This window comes from Drosophila montana, unplaced genomic scaffold (genome assembly GCF_035044405.1).
Source record: "Drosophila montana isolate Dmon_TW-CO22-7 unplaced genomic scaffold, ASM3504440v1 contig_2583_1, whole genome shotgun sequence".
NCBI lineage: Eukaryota > Metazoa > Arthropoda > Insecta > Diptera > Drosophilidae > Drosophila > Drosophila montana.
Window position 1 is genome coordinate 1015419 of NW_026997446.1, and position 18702 is coordinate 1034120.

Here is an 18702-nt window from a genome sequence, read left to right on the forward strand (position 1 = left end):
TGTACACGTTTACAATAATTAACTGTTGTTTTTACACATGCTAAATATTATAGTGATATTTGCTCGTGCATAAAATTAACGCTTCTTGCTAAAAATACCAACAGAAAAAGATGTAACCTATGCTGAGGCTATCGCGCATGACGCTAAAAAACACCAAAAAGTATGCCGCTTTTAAAGAAGCCCGCTGCAACCAAATTTGAAATTTTTTATGCGTAAAAGAAGTAAATTGCAATTTTAAAATTACAAAAATTCAGGATAACGGCTTATATGCATATAGTAACAATTTGCGTTTAATATACACGCCAAAAAATACCAAAAAATTTGCCCTAAAATATACTAGCAAGTTGCCATTCAACAATTTACCGCTCATTGAAATATTTCGTTTTCGGTGTGTTTATTTTTTCAAAAATATTTACAAATATAATACAACTAAATATACGCTATCAGCTATAGTTGTAATGATAAAGTGAGTTGTACATGGAAACGATCACAATTGAATATGTAGGCGTAATATGCTTATAATAAAACTAACATTAAGCAACTTTCAAGCACTTTTCGCTTTGCGTCCCAGCAAAATGCTGGACAAATTGCTGTAGGGCAGCTCAAAGGCCAGAGAGAAAACGATGGAGGCCAAATAAACGATGACAGCGAAGCCACAGGTGACCACGCACTGCAATAGATATATATATATATATGAATATTGACAGACATTTTTTAGGGATATTTCAACGCACCAGCATGAAGGGATCCGCATGTGTGCTGGCGCTGGTCAAGCTGTAGAAGAGAGCAATCACCAGTGGATTCAGCAGATATATGGCATAGGACAGCCGGCTGACGTGCTGGAAGCCCTTGGCCTCCAGCAGCCGCGACCACCAGACGCCGCGTCCCTGCGCGCTGCCCGCAATCATCCAGCAGACGCTCAGCGAGAAGAAGAGCCGGCCCAGCACGAACAGCGAGATGGCCATCAGCGGGCCCAGATCCCGCCGAATGGTCGAGTAGATGCACGCGAAGAAGACGAGCAGCGCCAAGTGCCACGAGCAGCGTTCGCGCAGCTCGCTCAGCGCCAGGAGTGGACGCCGCTCGAGCAGCGACCAGGCCGTGATCGCGCCCAGAATGTAGGGCAGAATGCGTACAAAAGGCGATGTGTAGATCTCCGTGCCGGTGGCAAAGGCGGCATCGAACGACAACTGAAACTTAATGCTCAGCCCGATGCCATAGGACCAGGCTATGGTGGACACCAGAGCCACGGACACCAAACCCTTCGTCAGCTTGGGATGCCTGCAAAGGGAGAAGAACTAGTAGATAGTATCCTATGCTGTCCGGGAACAACTGATTATAAATCAATTCGGCAGCTTACTTGGCATATAGAAAGAGCAAAGCGTTGGCCAGCATGAAGAACTGCATCTCGCAGGCGAGGGACCAGCTCCAGTTGGCGCACATGTCGCGATGGTCGAAGAGATTCTGTATGAAGAGCAGATTGCGCCACCAGTGCTTGGAGCACATCTCGTCGAAGCGTTCGTTGATGTGATAGACGGACGTGTCGCCAATGTAGGCATAAACCAGATCCACCGAGGCCATCACGACCAGATAGAGTGGACCCAGGCGCAGATATCTATGGAAGAGCAGCTTGCCAAAGAGCCGGAGATTCTTGAGCCAGCCGTTGCGACGCACTGCGTCCAGCTGCGCGGAGTTGCGCAGAAAGTTGTACGTTTGCAGGAAGCCACTGAAAGGCAGGAAAGAAGGGGATTAAAGAAGGATTACACCAAGGATCGCAACTCACCTGATGGTAAAGAAGACATCGACCAGCAGCGGCGCCGAGGAGACGTACTGAAAGAATGCCTGCTCCGCGTAGGTGATGAGCACGGTTTTGTTGTGCACGGTAAAGTACATGAACCACACCACATGGAAGATCATAATCCAAATGGCGCACACGGAACGCAGCCCGTTCATCACGGGTATCTCGCGTGCGTTGTTCTCGCGCACCGCAAAGATCTTGCCCCAATTGCCGGGCAGATCGTAGCAGCTGACCAGCTGCTGGAGCTTTTGCCAGCGGAGCAGCGCGTGCAGCGCACGCCACAGCTCGGATTCGGCTGGCGCCAGGCCGAGCTCCTCGCCAGCGGGCGGCAACTTCTTGGCCGCCAGCAGCTGCTGGGCGCAGAGCATGAGGCCGGCTGTGGCCAGAACGCAGGCGACCAGCAGCCGGAAGCTGGAGCGCTGATAGAAGACATCGCGCAGCTGCAGATCCTTCATGTAGAGCACCTCCGGCCGTATATCAAAGATGTCATTCTCGGCGAACATGCCGCGCGAGACATACTCGCCGGCCAGCTGCTTCACCTCGCCCGATGTGCACGCCCTGGGCAGGCAGAGGCCAATGTGTATGATCTGCTCGGACATCAGCTTGATCTCCACCTGCCAGGGCGAATTGTGGCGCAGATAGATCACACGATAGTCCATGTCGAACGGCGACTGCTGTGTTATCAGCCCGTGGTGCATCACGCGCTCAAAGTTCTTCGACAATGTTATGCCCACCGGACGCTGGACGCCCCTGCATGCCTCCCGACTGCCCAGCCAATAGTTTTGGCCATAGATAAAGCCCGAGGGCTTTGTGCCGGATGCGTCGAGCACTGTAAGAAATTGGGATGGAGTTTGAATCATTTTATAAACAAAAACAGGAGTGGAACTTGCTGCAGGATTTGAACCGGCGATCTACCGCTTCTAGTCAAGAGAAACGATTTGAACCAGCATAGCTGATTGGTTCCTTGACCTTATTCCCGTTCGTTTTTGGGCCAACTAATTCGGCCAGAGGCTCGGCTCAATAACTAACCAAATCATTGGAAATAGCTGCAGGATTCGAACCGGCGTTCTCTCGCTACTAGTCAACAAAAATGACTTGAACCATCGTTGGTCTTAGGCCGGATCGTTTTTGGAGCAAAGAATTTGGATCAATAACTAAACAAATCATTGGAAATTGCTGTAGGATTTGAACCGGTATTCTCCCGCTTCTAGTCAACCAAAATGACTTGAACCAGCATGTCCGGTGAGTTCGTTTGTCCGATCGTTTTTGGAGCAACTATTTCGACTTGAGGTTCGGCTTAATAACTAAACAAATCATTGGAAATTGCCGCTAGATTTGAACCAGCGTTCTTCCTCCTATAGTAAACGGAGTTGGTTGATTCGTCGGCTTTAGTTTCGAATGTTTTTTGGGCAACTGATTTGGCTCTCCCGCTTCAAGTTAGCCAAATTGAAATTCCAGGTTCGAACCGGCAAATGCTCAAAACCGGCTTGCGTCTTGTTTACGCTGCGTTCTCTTGGGGTAGGCACGTGTTTTGGGTTGAGTCATGGGACTTTCCATTAATTGTATTGGAATACACTAACCAAACAGTTGCATATTTAGTCAATAGATTTGTTTTTGTTGCTAATTGACAACCAGTCACCTATTCCTGAGTGTTTGCCTTGTTAATGCGGATGCCCAGACGTCTAACTACAGCGAAGATTTAGCATAAGTTATATAAATTTAGATGCTTATAGATCTATGTGTAATTGCGGGTATTACCCTGCTTTGAACGAGCCAAGGATTGAAAGCTGGGAGGCACGTCTTCTATATTTTCTATTTTTAAGTTTCAACAGTGAAAAAGTGTCATTCAACAGGTTTTCACTCATTTTCCACCTCTGTAGGTGGAATGGTTTAAGATTACTTGAAGAAGCTTAGCTGCTTAGCTCTCACGACTTAGCCTATGTCTTATACATCAGTAAGTCATTCATTTAGTCAGCTTAGTATGTCAAACTATTTGAGTTGATTGACTGATTGACCGACTGATTGGTGTTTGGATTGGCCCAAATCATACGATCTACGAAGTTGAACTTTGTACTCAAGCTTTCTTTTAGTTCCCCAAAGTGTCCACCAAGACAAGGTTTACGAAAAGTCGGTTAGGTGTCTAAGCGTCGGACCAACAAAAGGGAGGTTGCTGGTTCAAATCTCGTCGAAATGTTCAATTTTGATAAATGTGTTTTTTGGTAGACTCCTATCAGTCGGTTGGATAGAATGGTGGGCTAGGTTAGGGTTAGGGATCAAACTCCCGTGAAGACTACAGATAAATTGCTTTTTAATTTACTTTAAATGGGAAAATGTCTTATCTCTCTAAATTAAAACACTCGCATTTTAAAAGTGCTTCATTTGACCCTGACAACGCCGGGTAATTGTTGCTAATTTTGCATAAATATTTGGTCGCACTCACCTTTCATGGCCCAGGGCTGTTTGCTGAGTATGCCGCGCTGCACCTGCCGCAGCTGCGCCTGGCACACGGCGCTCACATTGCTCCCGTTGAGCACCTTGGTCAGCCCGAAGATGACCGAGGTGCGTGTCAGGTGCGGCTCCAGCAGATGGCCGCCGCGCGAGGCGCCCGCATCAAGGTCGGGCATCTCCAGCAGCGAGTCGTTCAGGTGTTGCTGATAAAACTGCATTTTCTGCTGCTGCTGTTGCTGCCAGTCGGAGGCGGAGCTCTGGTTGTTGGCGCCCTTGGCCACGCCCAGCAATGCCAGCAGCCAGAAGGTGCGCCAGAGCTCCATAATGCTCGGCTCTGGCTCTAACCTTGCTTTATTTGTTGTTGTGATTAGGCACGCCTGTCTCTCTATGTGTGTGTGTGTGTGTGTGTTATTGTTGTTTGCCTAACCTGGTTACTTTTTGGCCAGTTTGAAGGTCTTAACTTGTAATCTTTTCAATTTGATTTGGACAAGTGCTTTTAGAGAGTCGAATGCAAGCTGAAAGCAAACAAAATAGAATAGAAATTTAGCTCGGACGTTGCAACAAATCTAGCCTAGTATTATTTCTAGCTGTTTTTCGCGTCCTCCGGCTAATTAGAATATTGCGCATACGCCGCTTGAGCCGCTGCCTTTTTGTCTTCCCTCATTTTTTTTGTTGCCTGCTCGAAAGTTATGCAACAATTTAACACTCCATTTGCATTAATCATAATTTTGTTTGATTTCACGGCATTTTCGTATAAATAGATATACATATAAATATTTATTGGCTCTTTCACAAACGCATCAACGAAAACGTAGTAAAAGTTTTTGGAACGCAACCATAAGATAAACAAAGCTAAAGCAAAACAAAATCAATTAAGAGTGCGACAAGCGAGGCTGACTGACTAGTTAATGCCCTGTAGACTATAGATAATACACTGAGAAATTCCATCTCCGATAACTGTTGTGTTTATTCGATTTTTGCTGCCATTCAAGCCTGTTACGAATTGATAGATAATTATCGATTTTGGGCAAATGGCTAGAGATATCGCATAAATATAGCTAGCTTCTATATAACGTATATATATGAGAAGTAGCTAAATTTAAACATTTTTTATATAATTTACTGAACATTTTTCGATAAAAATCGATATTTATCGGTTTCGGGCAAGTGCCTAGAAATATCGTAACTATCGTTAAACTCATTCTACGTTTAGAAAACGAGAAGCTACATTTAAATAATCAATATTTTATATAATTTGCTGGGAATCTTTTTGCATTAAGCTCAGTTTATGTTTATCATAAAATGCTAAGGATATCGGAAATTCATAAATTTAGAATAGATAGCTAACTGTAGGATCGACGCGATGGACAGGCGATTGAGATTGACTCGGCTCTCGATCTAATTAAATATTATATATGACTGACAAAGTGGACATACAGTTGCACAACTGCCAATATACCCATTTGTTACCCATTTTAAATGGCCACAGGGTATTCAAACAAATCAAACTCAACCCAATTTCGATGGCAACGCAACGACTAAGGTTCAATTGAAAACCATCAACAACAAAAACAACGATAACGACTCCCGCGACCAACACCAACGTCAAGTTTTGAGCTGAGTTTTGAGCGCGTTTATTAACTGACCACTGACGCCAGTGTTGTCAAATTTCGCTGCTAAAAAAGTAGCTAAATCGCATTAAAAGAAGCTAAAAAGTAGCTTAAGTGAAGCGTCAAATGTGTACGATATTCTAGTGATGACAAAACGTACAATATCGGTTATCGGTTATCGATAGACGAAAAACAGGGTTGATGGGCTGTTGGCTAGAAAAAAGCTGAATTGACAGCATATTTGTGTATATAGAAAATAGTTAAATTGACAACATTGACTTCGACTAAATACTAGGAGGACTGATATAAGCCTAAGTTTGATAAAAAATATCCATGTTGATAACACTGACTCAGACTCGAACTCGAACTAAAACTCGAATTCGGAGTAGGATAATAACCAAATTTAGCTATAAAATACTCAATTTGACAACACTGACTCTTGACTCGAATTCTGACTCAGTCTCAAATTCGTAGTAGGAGTGATAATTGCCAAATGACGATAAAAAATAGGTTAATTGACAACCCTGACCTAGACTCGCGCTGGCATAGACTCGAACTCGGCGCCTACTCCGAGTGACAATAGTTAAATAAGCTATAAAAAAGCTAAATCGAACACAGACTCTGACTCGAACTTGGACTTACTCTCAAATTCGGAGTAGGAATGTTAGTAGCCAAATATAGCTAAAAAGTATCTAGATTGATATCATGGATTAATACTTGAACACAAAGTATGAGATAATAGATAAATTCAGCTACAAAATAGCTAAATTAACAACACTGGCGTGAACTCGGACTTAGTCTCAAATTCGGAGTAGAAATGTTAGCTACAAAATGTTCAAATTGATAGCTTTGATTCATACTTGAACACAAAGTAGGACTTATAATAGCCAATTTAAGCTATTAATTAGCTAAATTGTCAACACTGACACAAACTCAAACTCGGAGCAGGTCTCCCTGTTGGGCTTTCGTTTGCGTTTTGGGCTCAAGCCGAGCGCCACACGTAATAATTTCCAAGTTTATTGCTTATTACAGCAAGAGCGAGCGAGCGAGAGAGGGGGGCGAGAGAGAGAGAGAGGGAGGGAGAGGGAGGGGAGCATGTTGCTTGACCGAGAATAATTTGCTGGCTGGGAAAAGCAGCTGGCATTGACTAAGGTCGTGTGCTGAAACTGAGCCGAAGACTCCAGCCACAAAAAAATAAATAATAAAAAATATGTTAAATGAGAAAAAAAAATATAATTTGCATAGTTAACGCGTTTGCATTCCGCTTTCCTCAGCGCGTTTTGTTTGGCTTTTGCATAATTTGTGGCCAAGGGGGGGGGGGGGGGCTTCTTGCAGCTGGGCAGATGTTGTAAGAGAGAGAGAGAGGGGGGGGGGGGAGAGAGAGAGATTACATAATATTGACGCAAGCAGAAGATATTTAGCTGAGAGCTGAGCAGCAATCAATTAACAACTTTTTGGCACTTGTTAACACTGAGCACACTGAGAACACTTTGCAGCACTTACTCTTTTTATTATTTTCGGGTTACTTTTCTTTCTGTATTCGTTTTAGCATGTGGCTAATTTTCACGTAAATTCCGGCTGTTACGAAAAGTCATTTTATGGAGGCATTACAGCGCAAGAGATCTCCAGATCCGTGTGCCTTTTTTTTATATGGTATATTTATAATTGTATTTGTATCTTGTTTTGTGCCCGACTTTCGTTTTCGTTTCGGCTTGCGGCTGATAAAGCTGCTCTCCTCCGGCGAGGCCTGGCCCTGGGCCCTGCAACCCGTTTATTGCGCTGTTTCCAGCTCTCGACCGACCGACCAAAATGTTCGTGTTTCTTCTTCTCGCTTCTATATATGGTATATATATATATTTATATATGTATACTTCTTTTTTTCGAGGGCTACGCGACGTGCAACGTTTTCGAAGCAACTGTGCGACGCTTGCATTTTGGCCCAAAGTTTTATAAACTTGGTCAGTAAGTCGCTGCCGCAGTCGCAGCGACGTCGGCGGCAGCCGCAGCAGCAGCAGCAGCTGTCGAGAGATAAATCAACAATTGGTATTCCCTCTCAAGATCAACAAAAAGTGCCCCGCTCTCCCTCTCCCCTGCCCCCCCTGCCCCTCGACTAGTGTCCGAGTCTTTTCGGGCGGCGCTTTCGTAATGAGTCGAACTCAATTCGGATCGGTATTAGGCGGCGGCACGCACCTCACTTACATTTTTACCTGTGCCGATTTAATAGTCTTCGATGTGCGAGAGACCCTTGCATAAATCAAAGTGCTCAAAACCCACGCCCAAAATACGATATTTGATAGATGATGTCGATTTCGAGTTGATGACGCCGATCAATCTATAGATCCACTTACGGCTTTCCATGGGGGCGAAAGGTTAAAAAAAGCCTAAAGTTTTTTGATTAAATGTCTACTTTACATTATTTAAAGTCTTATGTGTATTATATTTATCTATTTATTAAGATTCTATTGTGATATCCGCGTTTGAAATTTTGAAAAATTGCACATTATTAAATATCGCCTCTCTATGCGATTCTCGTGAGTTCAAGTAAGGCCCACAGGCTGTGTTCGCAATCTTATAATCTTACACCCCCATTAACTCTTTTGGATACTCGTTCTCTCTCTTTCCTTCTCTATTTTCTAAGTTTATTTCAAAAATATTTTCAGTCGAGCTAAGTTAAAAAAATAATTTTGGTTCACTGCACATTTGTCTCACATTAAAAAGCTCGAGCCTAGAGCCTATTAATAAAGATTTATTCCTCCAGCAACGTGCAGTAGCTGTATTTTTAATCTACAGATGCAAATATATATTATATATAATCATATGCTAATGATGGATTCCTAAAACTTTAAGCAAATGATTATCATTATTTACAAGATTCGCATTTAAATTAACGTTTATTTATTCTCAAACCCAACTGATCGTGAGCTTTCATAGCAATAAAAAAAAGTCGCCAGATGGCGCTGTTAACATGGCAAGCTGCTTGACAGTTAGAAATGAGCGTAACCGGAGTTGGCGCAGCTTTAAAGCACCGCTCAAAGCTCAGCGCAATGCGCTGCAGAGCGCACCTGCAGCAGCGCTCAGTCGTCTCGCGCAGCTTGTGGCCAACAGTTCGAAACGTGAAACGCGCGCTGCTTAATTTTAACGGAACAGAAAGAAAGAGAGAGAGAGCGTGAGCGAGAAGCAGTGCGAAGAGAGCAACAAACAACAAGACGTGGGTGCTAAACGCGCGCGCGCAACTGAAAAATTCACGAAATTTCATGAAAATATTTTAGTCAAGTGTGTGCGTGTGTGTGTATTTGTGTGCGTCTGTGTGTTGGTGTTTGAAAACGACAACAAAAAGCAAGTGCAAAAGAAAAATTCAAAACAGCTAACAAGTTTTTTTTTTCTGCGCACAGAATACAACGACAACGACGAAATTTAAAGTAAACAACGGCAAAAAGCTGTTGTTATTGTTTTTGGCAGAGCTTTAAAGCGGGTCAAATGCATAAATGAAAAAATAAAACGTGTACGAAACGAAACGAAATTGAAATCAAATGCAATAAATTCAAGTGAAATGTGGCACAATTAACACACACGCCTTCATTTAGTTAAACCAAAGTTTGAAGTTTATAATACAAAAAATATCACGAGACGCGCGCGAAGCATGGAAATGCAATTACGAAACGCCGCAAATAGTGTAGCCAGTGTTGCCAAATGGCCAAAAAGTAGCCGAAGCCAATGTTGAAAACAGCTAAATCAGTTTTAAATAACAACTGCTTACGGCTAACACCCGATGAAAGTAGCCAAAGTTAGCTAGAAACTAGCTAAATTGGCAACGCCGCGCGCAGCTAAGGCCTGTTGCCATCCCGCTCGCTCCCGCGCACAGACTAGCGCGAAAGCTCGGCGTAGTATTTAAACAAAACAACAAACGAAAAAAAGAGGTGGAAAAAATAGGCTAAAGTTCTAATCACAGCCCCGGAACCCGAAATGCTACTGCACTTGGCGGCATTGTTTTGAACACCTTTTGCGCATCCACAAATGGCCGCTAAAGTAAGACAACAAATTTCGTATGACTTTATGGGTCATAAATATTTTGTTTAACTGACAGGCAAACATACATTTCGTCGATCTCAGTACCTGTATCTGTAGCTGTAGCTGTATCTGTATCTGCATCTCAACCTGTATCTAGCTTGTATCTAAAACCGCAACAAACTGTGCGGTTTTTTGGTTCTCACGCCAACGGGCCAGCAAGAAATCCAAAAAAAAAAAACTCTGAAAAACATGCACCTTTGAACTTTAAAACAGGAGTGCAAACTGCAAACAGTCATCAATGAGGCAGAAAAAAAGAACAGCGGAAAATGCAGACAGTGCCCACAAAAAAAAAAGGTTTCGAGAAAAACCAACTGTTAAAGCGCAGACATTGCACAGTGGGTCAATATATTGAAAACAAGTGAAAAGATGCATTATATTAACCTAAACACATTTCGAAAAATACAATAGCAAAAACTCTGTTTATGAGATAAGTGCTTGCAGTGAATGCTGGTCGCTGGTTCGAATCCCAGCTTAGGTTGTGCAGGAGAATCGAACACATAAATTGTGTTCTTAGGGAACTAGCTTGCCTAAACTAGGATTTAATATCATGTTTTGCCCTTTTAGAACCCACACCTCTTAAAAGTTTAATTGCTTTCGTGGTGGATTCGAACCACTGTGTGCACTGATTGCGTTTTGTGGCCATGTGTCCAACCTGCAATGGGCATGGGGAGCTAAGTAAGTTGCACTTGTTGCTGGAACAGGTTTTTCGCATTTGTTGTTATTGTTGCTGTTTTTATTGTTGTTGTTGTTGTTGCTTTTTATGATTATTGTTGCTTGTTTTTTTATGACTGTCAACATTTTAATGGCGTCCGCGGCTGCATTTTTCATGTTTTTCCGGCTGACCTCCGTCTCGATCTGCACGGACCAGTTACGGCCGACAATTGGTTCGACTTCTGGGCCATTCTAATTTGCCAATTGCCACCGTTTGTTGTTGTTGTTGTTGTTGTCTTTGTTTTTATTTTTTGCGCCTAACTGGAGCATTTGCTAATGCGTTGGCCAGCAAAGGTCAGGGGTCGCGTCTATTAGTTACGGCGGCTGGCACGCCCACAGTCGCAGCAAGAACTTCGAGCGGCAGTTGGCAGCTTGTTTAACAAGCTATAAAGATAAAAGGCTTTGCCCTGACCGCTTACCAGATCAACGTTTGGGCGTCGGACCAGCAAGCAGGAAGTCGCCGGCTCAAATTCAGCAGTGATTTTTACTTTTATAGGTCGAATGCATAGAGGCCGGATGGAAATTGAACGACGCCGGGTAATTTCTTGTTGTTTGACTTTGCTCTGACTGGTGATCAGTTTAAACGTCGAACCAGCAAGTGTGAAGTCGACGGCTCAAAGCCAGCAGCAATTTTCACTTTTATAGGTCGAATGCATAGAGGCCTGATGAGAATTTCGCGTTTAAACGTCGAACCAGCAAGTGTGAAGTCGACGGCTCAAAGCGAGCAGCAATTTTCACTTATATAGGTCGAGTGCATAGAGGCCTGATGAGAATTTCGTGTCTGCCTTTAGTTGGACGACGCCGAGTAATTTCCACCAAACCAGCAAGCGTGAAGTCGACGGCTCAAAGCCAACAGCAATTTTCACTTTTATAGGTCAAATAATTCACCTGGCTGGTGGGAATTTCGTGTCTGCCTTCAGTTAAACGACGCCGGGTAATTTCATTTTGTTTAAAAACAAATTGATGATAAGACGTGTAAACAACGGGGAAAACAAAAAGCACTGCGACAGCGGCAGCTGGCAGTGAAGGCAACTGAAAACTGTGTGAGAAACTGTGCGCAATTGAAAATTGAAAAGTTGTTTGGTCGGAGCCGCCGACAAGTTGGCCATAACCATAACACAGTGGCAATTGGATACGGCCCGGCCAATACCGAGTGAGAGAGACAGAGAGAGATCAGACATCAACAATTGGTTAACTATTAGCTGTTAACAGTTAAACAGTAAACTGAAAACGGATCAGTCCCAGCAGCAACCGGACACCAGCTCAATGATGCTTAATTGTGCTTGTTGTTGTTGTTGTTGCCGCTCGATGGAGCATTAAGTTGCATTTAGTTGCGTTATGCAACAGCGACTCAACCTCACACTCAAAGATGCTGCCATTACGCATTTAGCGGCTATTTCAGGGACGCTTTTGCTGCGCACTTTACGCTGTGCCTCTTCTTTCCCCTCACTGCTCGGTGCTTTTTGTCCGATCTTGAGCAAATTTTCAGTGCCTCAACTGTGTGAACAGAAGACTAAGACTATATTCCAATTCTTTTTCTTCTAAGTTCGAGGGATAGTCTCTCACTCGCTGGGACATATGCTGCTTCTTCCCCGCACTATGGGATATGATTGCTTGAGCAGCTCGGCGCTTGTTGTCCGATCTTGATCAAATTTTCAGTGCTTAAATGTGGCATATCTTTTTTTCTTTTAATACTGAGGGATAGTCTCCCACTCGCATTTCAAAAAGAATATAGTGCATGGTATAAAGTAGTACTCTGTATATATTGGGAATATAGCTCGGTGCTTGTTGTCCGATCTTGAGCAAATTTTCAGTGCCTAAATGTGGCATCTAAATGTGTGTAAAGAAAGAAGCCCAAGACACTCCAATCCATTTTATTTATTATAGTAATGGTAGTATTCCGTGTGATATATTGAGAATATATATATAAAATACCACATCTCCAGCTACTCTCTATATACCTAATGAAGTCGGATACGCCTCTTTCCGACTGTTACCTTTTCACACAAACATTGCATCCCACCTACCTATTTTCAATGGGTTCAGGGTATAAACAACGAAACAGATTCTCAGGTCGTATTCAATTCGTAGTTTATCACTTCCCCATTTGGTTATTATCGCTGTTAGCTGGAAAGCTGCTCTTGGCCAACACATTCACATTAACAGACTCCCGTTTTCAGAGTCGCATTCAATTGTTGACCGCAAATTGTACATTTGGCTTAATGACTTGCTGGCACGTTAACTGTCGTTTTCAGTTAAATTGCAGTTAATTAATTCGCAATGCATTTTTAACTGTTGCACAAGCTGCTGCTGCTGCTGCCAACTTTATTGAGGTTCAATTTCAAGCATTGGTCAAAATTGAATTGCGGCCAAATGTAAATGGACATGAAATTATGGAATGTGCCACAATTTGGTATACATTTCCATTTAAACAGACACAAAACTTACGAAATATTGTGTGTTAAAATATTCATAATAAAATGGTATTTCATAATCTGATAACTGATATAAAGGTCATTTCCCCTGCAATTTAGTATACACACATATATTTATGCCATATTTAAGCACTGAAAATTTCATAAAGATCGGACTTTAAGCACCGAAGTTAAACAAGACTGCATTCCCTATAGAGTAGGGCTAAGGGAAGACAAGCACAGCCATGCTTGTGTGTATGAAAGGAATTTTGAAGGCATATATTGACAGCTTTCCCATCTCTTAAGCTCAGCTCTCTTTAAATCGATTTCTAATACATTTTCCAGAACATTGTTCTGTTTGTTATCTTCAAGGCATTCCAGCTGTGATTTAACGTGGGCGTTCGTTTCAGTTTCTGTGGAATTTCTAGACGCGCCCATGAGTCAGGGGCGCAGCTGAGGCGCTGCTCCGGCTGCTGCTGCGAAATCGCCATAAACAGTTTAAGTAAATTGCATTTCTTTAATTAGTGCGAGCTGCACGTGCCAAACCTTTAACGAGCAGCTGCTTTAGATACAGCTCCCTGAAGTCATATCTGTATATAGTATGTGCGGTAAAAGTTTTGTCCATAGCCAAAAGTCTTTTATACGTTCTGACAGGCAGCTCCAGCTTAAGAGACTATTGTGTTAAAATGCTTGTTAACTTTGTCATCAACTTTGATAAGAACTTATCTGCTCGGCAAGACAGGCATCTCAGCAAAAAGTTATATAACAATGTGTTTAAGCTTTAACAACAATAACAGTTCGCAATAACATAAGCAGCTGAGCATATGTTTAGTTTCACGTTAAACTGACTGCTAACTGTAACAACCACTTTGGCAGCAGCTATTCCGTTTAATATTATGACGGAGAAATCAATTAAAAAAAATGTTAGCAGGAAAAGTGTGTTTGAAAACATGTAAAAGTGCTTGTTAACTTTGTCGTCAAGCATGATAATATCTTATCTTATCATTATGGCAGGTATCTCGGCAAAAAGTATCTTATGTAAAAAAAATTGTGTTTAACAACATGTTAAAGATCTTGTTAACTGTGATTCATATTTAAAAATCACCATACAGTGTACTTATTTGACAGGCAGATAAGTTAATAGAATATAGGTGAAAGAAAAGGTGTTAAACAACATGTCAAAGCGATTGTTAACTTTGACATTAACTTTGACAATTATTTATATACATACTTTGACATGCATCTTGGAAGAATTTGTCATCAGCTTTGTCAGCAACTGAATTTGTGCCTAACAGCATGTCAAAGTGCCTGTTAACTTTGAAAAGCATCTTGGCAGAACCTGTTATAAGCAAATGTATTTGTGTTTAACATCATGTTAAAGTGCATGTCAACTGTGATTCACCACACCCAGGCCAACAGTTTGACAGGCAGATTATGTAAAAGGAATCTAGGTAAATGAAAAGTGTTAAACATCTAGCAGCGCTTGCTAACTTTGACAATAATTTACATACATATTTTGACAAGCATCTTAGCAGAAACTGACATAAGCAAAAGAATTTGTGTTTAACAACATGTTAAAGTGCAAGTCAACTGTGATTCATATGTAACAAAATCCATCCAGACAATTAATTGACAGGCAGATTAGTTAATGGAATATAGGTAAAAGAAAAGGTGTTAAACAAGCATGTCAAAGTGCATGTTAACTTTGACTTTAACTTTGACTCGGACTTCGACAATAATTTACATACATATTTTGACAAGCATCTCAGTAGAGCCTGTCATAAGCAAAAGAATTCGTGTTTAACAACATGTTAAGGTGCTTGTCAACTGTGATTCATATGTAACAAAATCCATCCAGCCAATTAATTGACAGGCAGATTAGTTAATGGAATATAGGTAAAAGAATAGGTGTTAAACAAGCATGTCAAAGTGCATGTTACCTTTGACATTGACTTTGACTCGAACTTTGTCAATAATTTACATGAATATTTTGACAAGCATCTCAGTAGAGCCTGTCATAAGCAAAAGAATTCGTGTTTAACAACATGTTAAGGTGCTTGTCAACTGTGATTCATATGTAAGGCATTCGACAAGCTGAAAGTGTGCATTTCATTAGAATGATACGTGTAAAAATCCGATACAAATTATAGTTCTCCATGGAGGCAAACATAACAATGGAACATTCTTACGTGCGCTGCGACTCGTGATGGCGGCGGGGTTCAGGGTCAATTGTTGCGAGGGAATTGCACGATACTCGGATACTCTCCGTTTGCATTATTTATATTATTAAGTTTGTGTGTCGCAAATTAATATTTGTTCTTCATAATTATTTTATTACGTACACAACAACGAAAGGAAGTTGACGACATCTGATGTCGATTTTGTCATGCGTGGCTTGGAATTAAAAACAATCGAAACTAATGCCAAAAAAAAAAAATTAAGACGGTGGACTCACCTTCATGGCTGACAAATTGTGTGTGTCGTGAGCTGCCATATGCTAGATATAAGTATTCCTCTAATTGCCGATGTGCTTATGAGCTTAATAACTATATTTTGTAATGCGCCGAGCTCTGACACGGAGAGGAAGCTAAGCCGAGAGCTGGCTAATTGAAACTTGTTGTTGTTGGCCGGCCAACCTTTGTCGGCGCTATTAGATATGCCAGTTGGCTTGGCTGTCTATAATTAGCTAGCTGGCTAGATCTGAAGCTACTTGGCTTTCTAATAATTTAGTAAGCATTAAGATTCTTGGCGCCTATTAAAGTCGAAAGATGCGCCTCGTGTTCACCTCAGCACATTCCTCGCTACACTGCGCTACAAATTTATGTGCAATTCGAACTATTTGAGTTTGAAATTTGACAGAACAACTGGCTCATTGCTTACTGGGCTACATTACCCGGTGTTGCCCGGGCAAACGGAGTTCGAAGCAATTCGATGCGCCAAGCTCATAATAAATATTCTGTCTTCCGTCGTCTTGTTTTTATTTTATAACAAATTCATGAATAATAATAAATTAAAGAAATATAAAAATCTAAAATTACCGCTTGACTTGAACTGGCGACCTTCCGCTTGCCAGTTCGACGCTTATATATTAAAGTCACGCATGCTCATAACGTGTCGTTCTCATAGAACACTTTTGCGTGTCTTTTATACAAACTTGGTTGTCCTCCACTTGAAGGTCGAGGATGAAAACTCCGTCTTGGTCTTTACCTTGGACCCAAAAGGAAAGTTCTATGAAAACTGTTTTGTATATATTTTTTTTTGCAATTTGATCCATTTGAGTTTGAAAATAAACTGTGCAACCAGTTCATCGCTTCCTCAAATAAATAACCCGGTGTTCCCCGTGACTTGAACCGGCGACCTCTCTTTTGCTGGTTCAACGCTCATATATTAAAGCTGCGCATGCTCCTGACGTGACGTCCTAACATGTTGCTTTTTAATTGCTTTTCCTCTACTTGAAGATCGAGAATGAGAACCCTGTCTTAGTCTTCACTTTGGACTCAAAAGAAAGGTCGTATATATATAAAGACTTGTGCAAATTGATCGACTTGAAAGCTGATAGATCAACTAGTTTATTGCTTATAAATGTATTAATTACTGTTTATTTTCGAATGTCTCTGATGTCTTGTTTGGCCGAAACACATTTCAGTTTATTTATTGCGTCGGGCTATTTTCTAGTTCTAACCGATCGATAACAGCTGACAATTAATGATCGACAAGCGGAGCTGAAAGTCTTTTCCCTCGGCAATCGGTAGGGTATTACAACAGCTTGCTTACACTCGCTGTGTGTTTAGATGCTGTTTGGCTGATAAAATTGTATTGATATTAAATAAACATTTTAAGTGCTCGGTTCGTGTCGCTCCGCGATTTCGCATGTTTAATCAGCTGCGGCCCATTGTTCAGCACAAAGGCATAAGCTCATTTCAGTCCGACTAGATGATAAATATACGCCACTTTATATAAATAAAATGTAAACTAACAACAGCAGCAACAGCAGCAAAAAAAAATGCTTTGTGGGCGTTTGCTTTGATTTGTATTTGCTTTTTTTTTTTTCTTGTCATGAGCTTGGAATTAAGTAAAATTCTTTCGCACGCCGCCAAAATGTCTTTGCCATCCGCTCTGGAGCTCTTCAATCAGGCTAACAATCAGCGGAGCACTTCAAGTACTTCAAACTCAAAGTCATCCAATTGTCGGGCACTTCAGAATTGTTCTGTTCGCCTTTGACGTTGATTGAGCTCCGAGCTCTGCCAAGTTCTTTTCTTAGCCAGTCCCGAACCCAAACTTGAGACAAAAGTTGCCGCGCCAAAAGCCAAATTGTCTAAGCTCATTTGGGTCCGCGCTTGTTGTAAACTTATTGCGCGCATGTTTTCAAGTTTAGAACGCTGATGTTATAAACAAATTAAGAAAATCCAAAAATAAAAAAAAACTACCGAAAAAAGCAAGTAAGCGAGCGCAAGTCACGATTGTTTGACAAAAAGATGCCCTGCATCTGTGGAGCTTGTTTACAAAATTAATGCTAAATTAAGTCCTTCTATCAATTTTGTTGTTTATTTAACTTTCATAATATGGAAGTAACATTTGTATATATATGTGTACTTAGAATCAAAGCTTTAACTTGATTAATCATTTCTGCAAAGCCAAAAGAAATGGTCGTTGATTCGGTTCGCGCTTCGAACCAGCTTCCTGCCTTCCATTAAGATGCTTGAAGCTGGCTTTACACAGTTTTGAGCCCAGGTTCTAAAATATATTTTAAAAATTTTAAAGACACAATGCACGTCATTTAAATGATATATTTTATATATTTATATATAATTTATGGGTATTAAATTTATGATTAATTGCATAGCTCCGTTGAATAGTAAGAAACTTGGCTGGAGCCAACGCAAAAGTTTGTTGGGCTTAAAGCCATAATATATATCTACATATATACATGTCTCAGCTACCCATCTACCCCACTAAATCCTGCTCAATGCCTACAGGGTATCAGCTACAAAATCAAGAACGCGCGCTGGCCATGTAAAAAAAGTCAATGGCTTTCTTATAATTAAACTGCGAATATAATTTATATATATATATATAGTTTTTTCTCGTTAAATTAATGAGCAAAAAATCAGCTGAAATTTAATAATAACAATATGAATATAAACAAAGCGCAAAAATGATATGCTAGCCAACAATAATTCGAGATTTTTGGGTTTTCTTTCGGCTCATCTGTCATGCAAATCTCTTGTATTTATTCTTCTTACACGCATCCTGCTTTCTGGCTCCATACAATTAATCACAGTAGCTGCCAAACTAGCGAACGAATCATCCGAAATAACATTTTCGGCCGTACATTGAACTTTGGGTTCTATGCTTTGGCTGCGTTGTGAAAGGCCTTTGATTAATGTAAGCGCGGCCAAAGATAGAAATGCCGCATAATTTTGGGCCAATGCTAATGTTTGGCGCTTCTCTTTTGGCTCTTGGCTCTTGGCTCATCGACATCTGCATGACAATTGGTTATTGTTGGCCAAAAAAGATTTCTATAATTTTGCCATTACACATTACGCAAGTTGGGGGCGGCCAGCCAGAGGGGGCGGGGCGTGGCGCACCCATTCGGCTGCATTTTATAAACTGTTTAACAAAAAAAAAATCGAGTGAAATTGCCAACGTAATTTTG

General features: G+C 41.4%; 2 protein-coding genes across 3 annotated transcripts in view; one reads left to right on the forward strand and one right to left on the reverse strand.

The window, feature by feature from the left end:
• Positions 1-377: 377 nt before the first annotated feature.
• Positions 378-4624, reverse strand: LOC135429035 (nose resistant to fluoxetine protein 6). Its single transcript, XM_064683194.1, has 5 exons — positions 4236-4624; positions 1781-2624; positions 1358-1723; positions 735-1278; positions 378-670 (listed from the first exon to the last, which is right to left on the reverse strand). The coding sequence occupies exons 1-5, from the start codon at positions 4564-4566 to the stop codon at positions 545-547; spliced, it is 2211 nt and encodes a 736-aa protein (XP_064539264.1). The 5' UTR covers positions 4567-4624; the 3' UTR covers positions 378-544.
• Tie (Tie-like receptor tyrosine kinase) overlaps positions 2943-18702 on the forward strand; it is a 38635-nt gene continuing 22875 nt past the window's right edge. Inside the window, exon 1 of one of the 2 annotated variants that reach the window (XM_064683193.1) lies at positions 2943-3037. The gene's annotated coding sequence lies outside the window, so the exon portion shown is untranslated. Of the gene's footprint in view, positions 3038-8953; positions 9880-18702 lie in introns of those variants that run through there. The other variant, XM_064683192.1, reaches the window with a different exon arrangement.

Coding starts and splice junctions, on each gene's coding strand:
- LOC135429035 (XM_064683194.1), bottom strand. CDS start 4,566: ATGGAGCTCTGGCGCACCTTCTGGCTGCTGGCATTGCTGGGCGTGGCC. Junction 1,724..1,780: donor GATGTCTTCTTTACCATCAG/GTGAGTTGCGAT, acceptor CCTGCCTTTCAG/TGGCTTCCTGCAAACGTACA. Junction 1,279..1,357: donor TTGCTCTTTCTATATGCCAA/GTAAGCTGCCGA, acceptor CTCCCTTTGCAG/GCATCCCAAGCTGACGAAGG.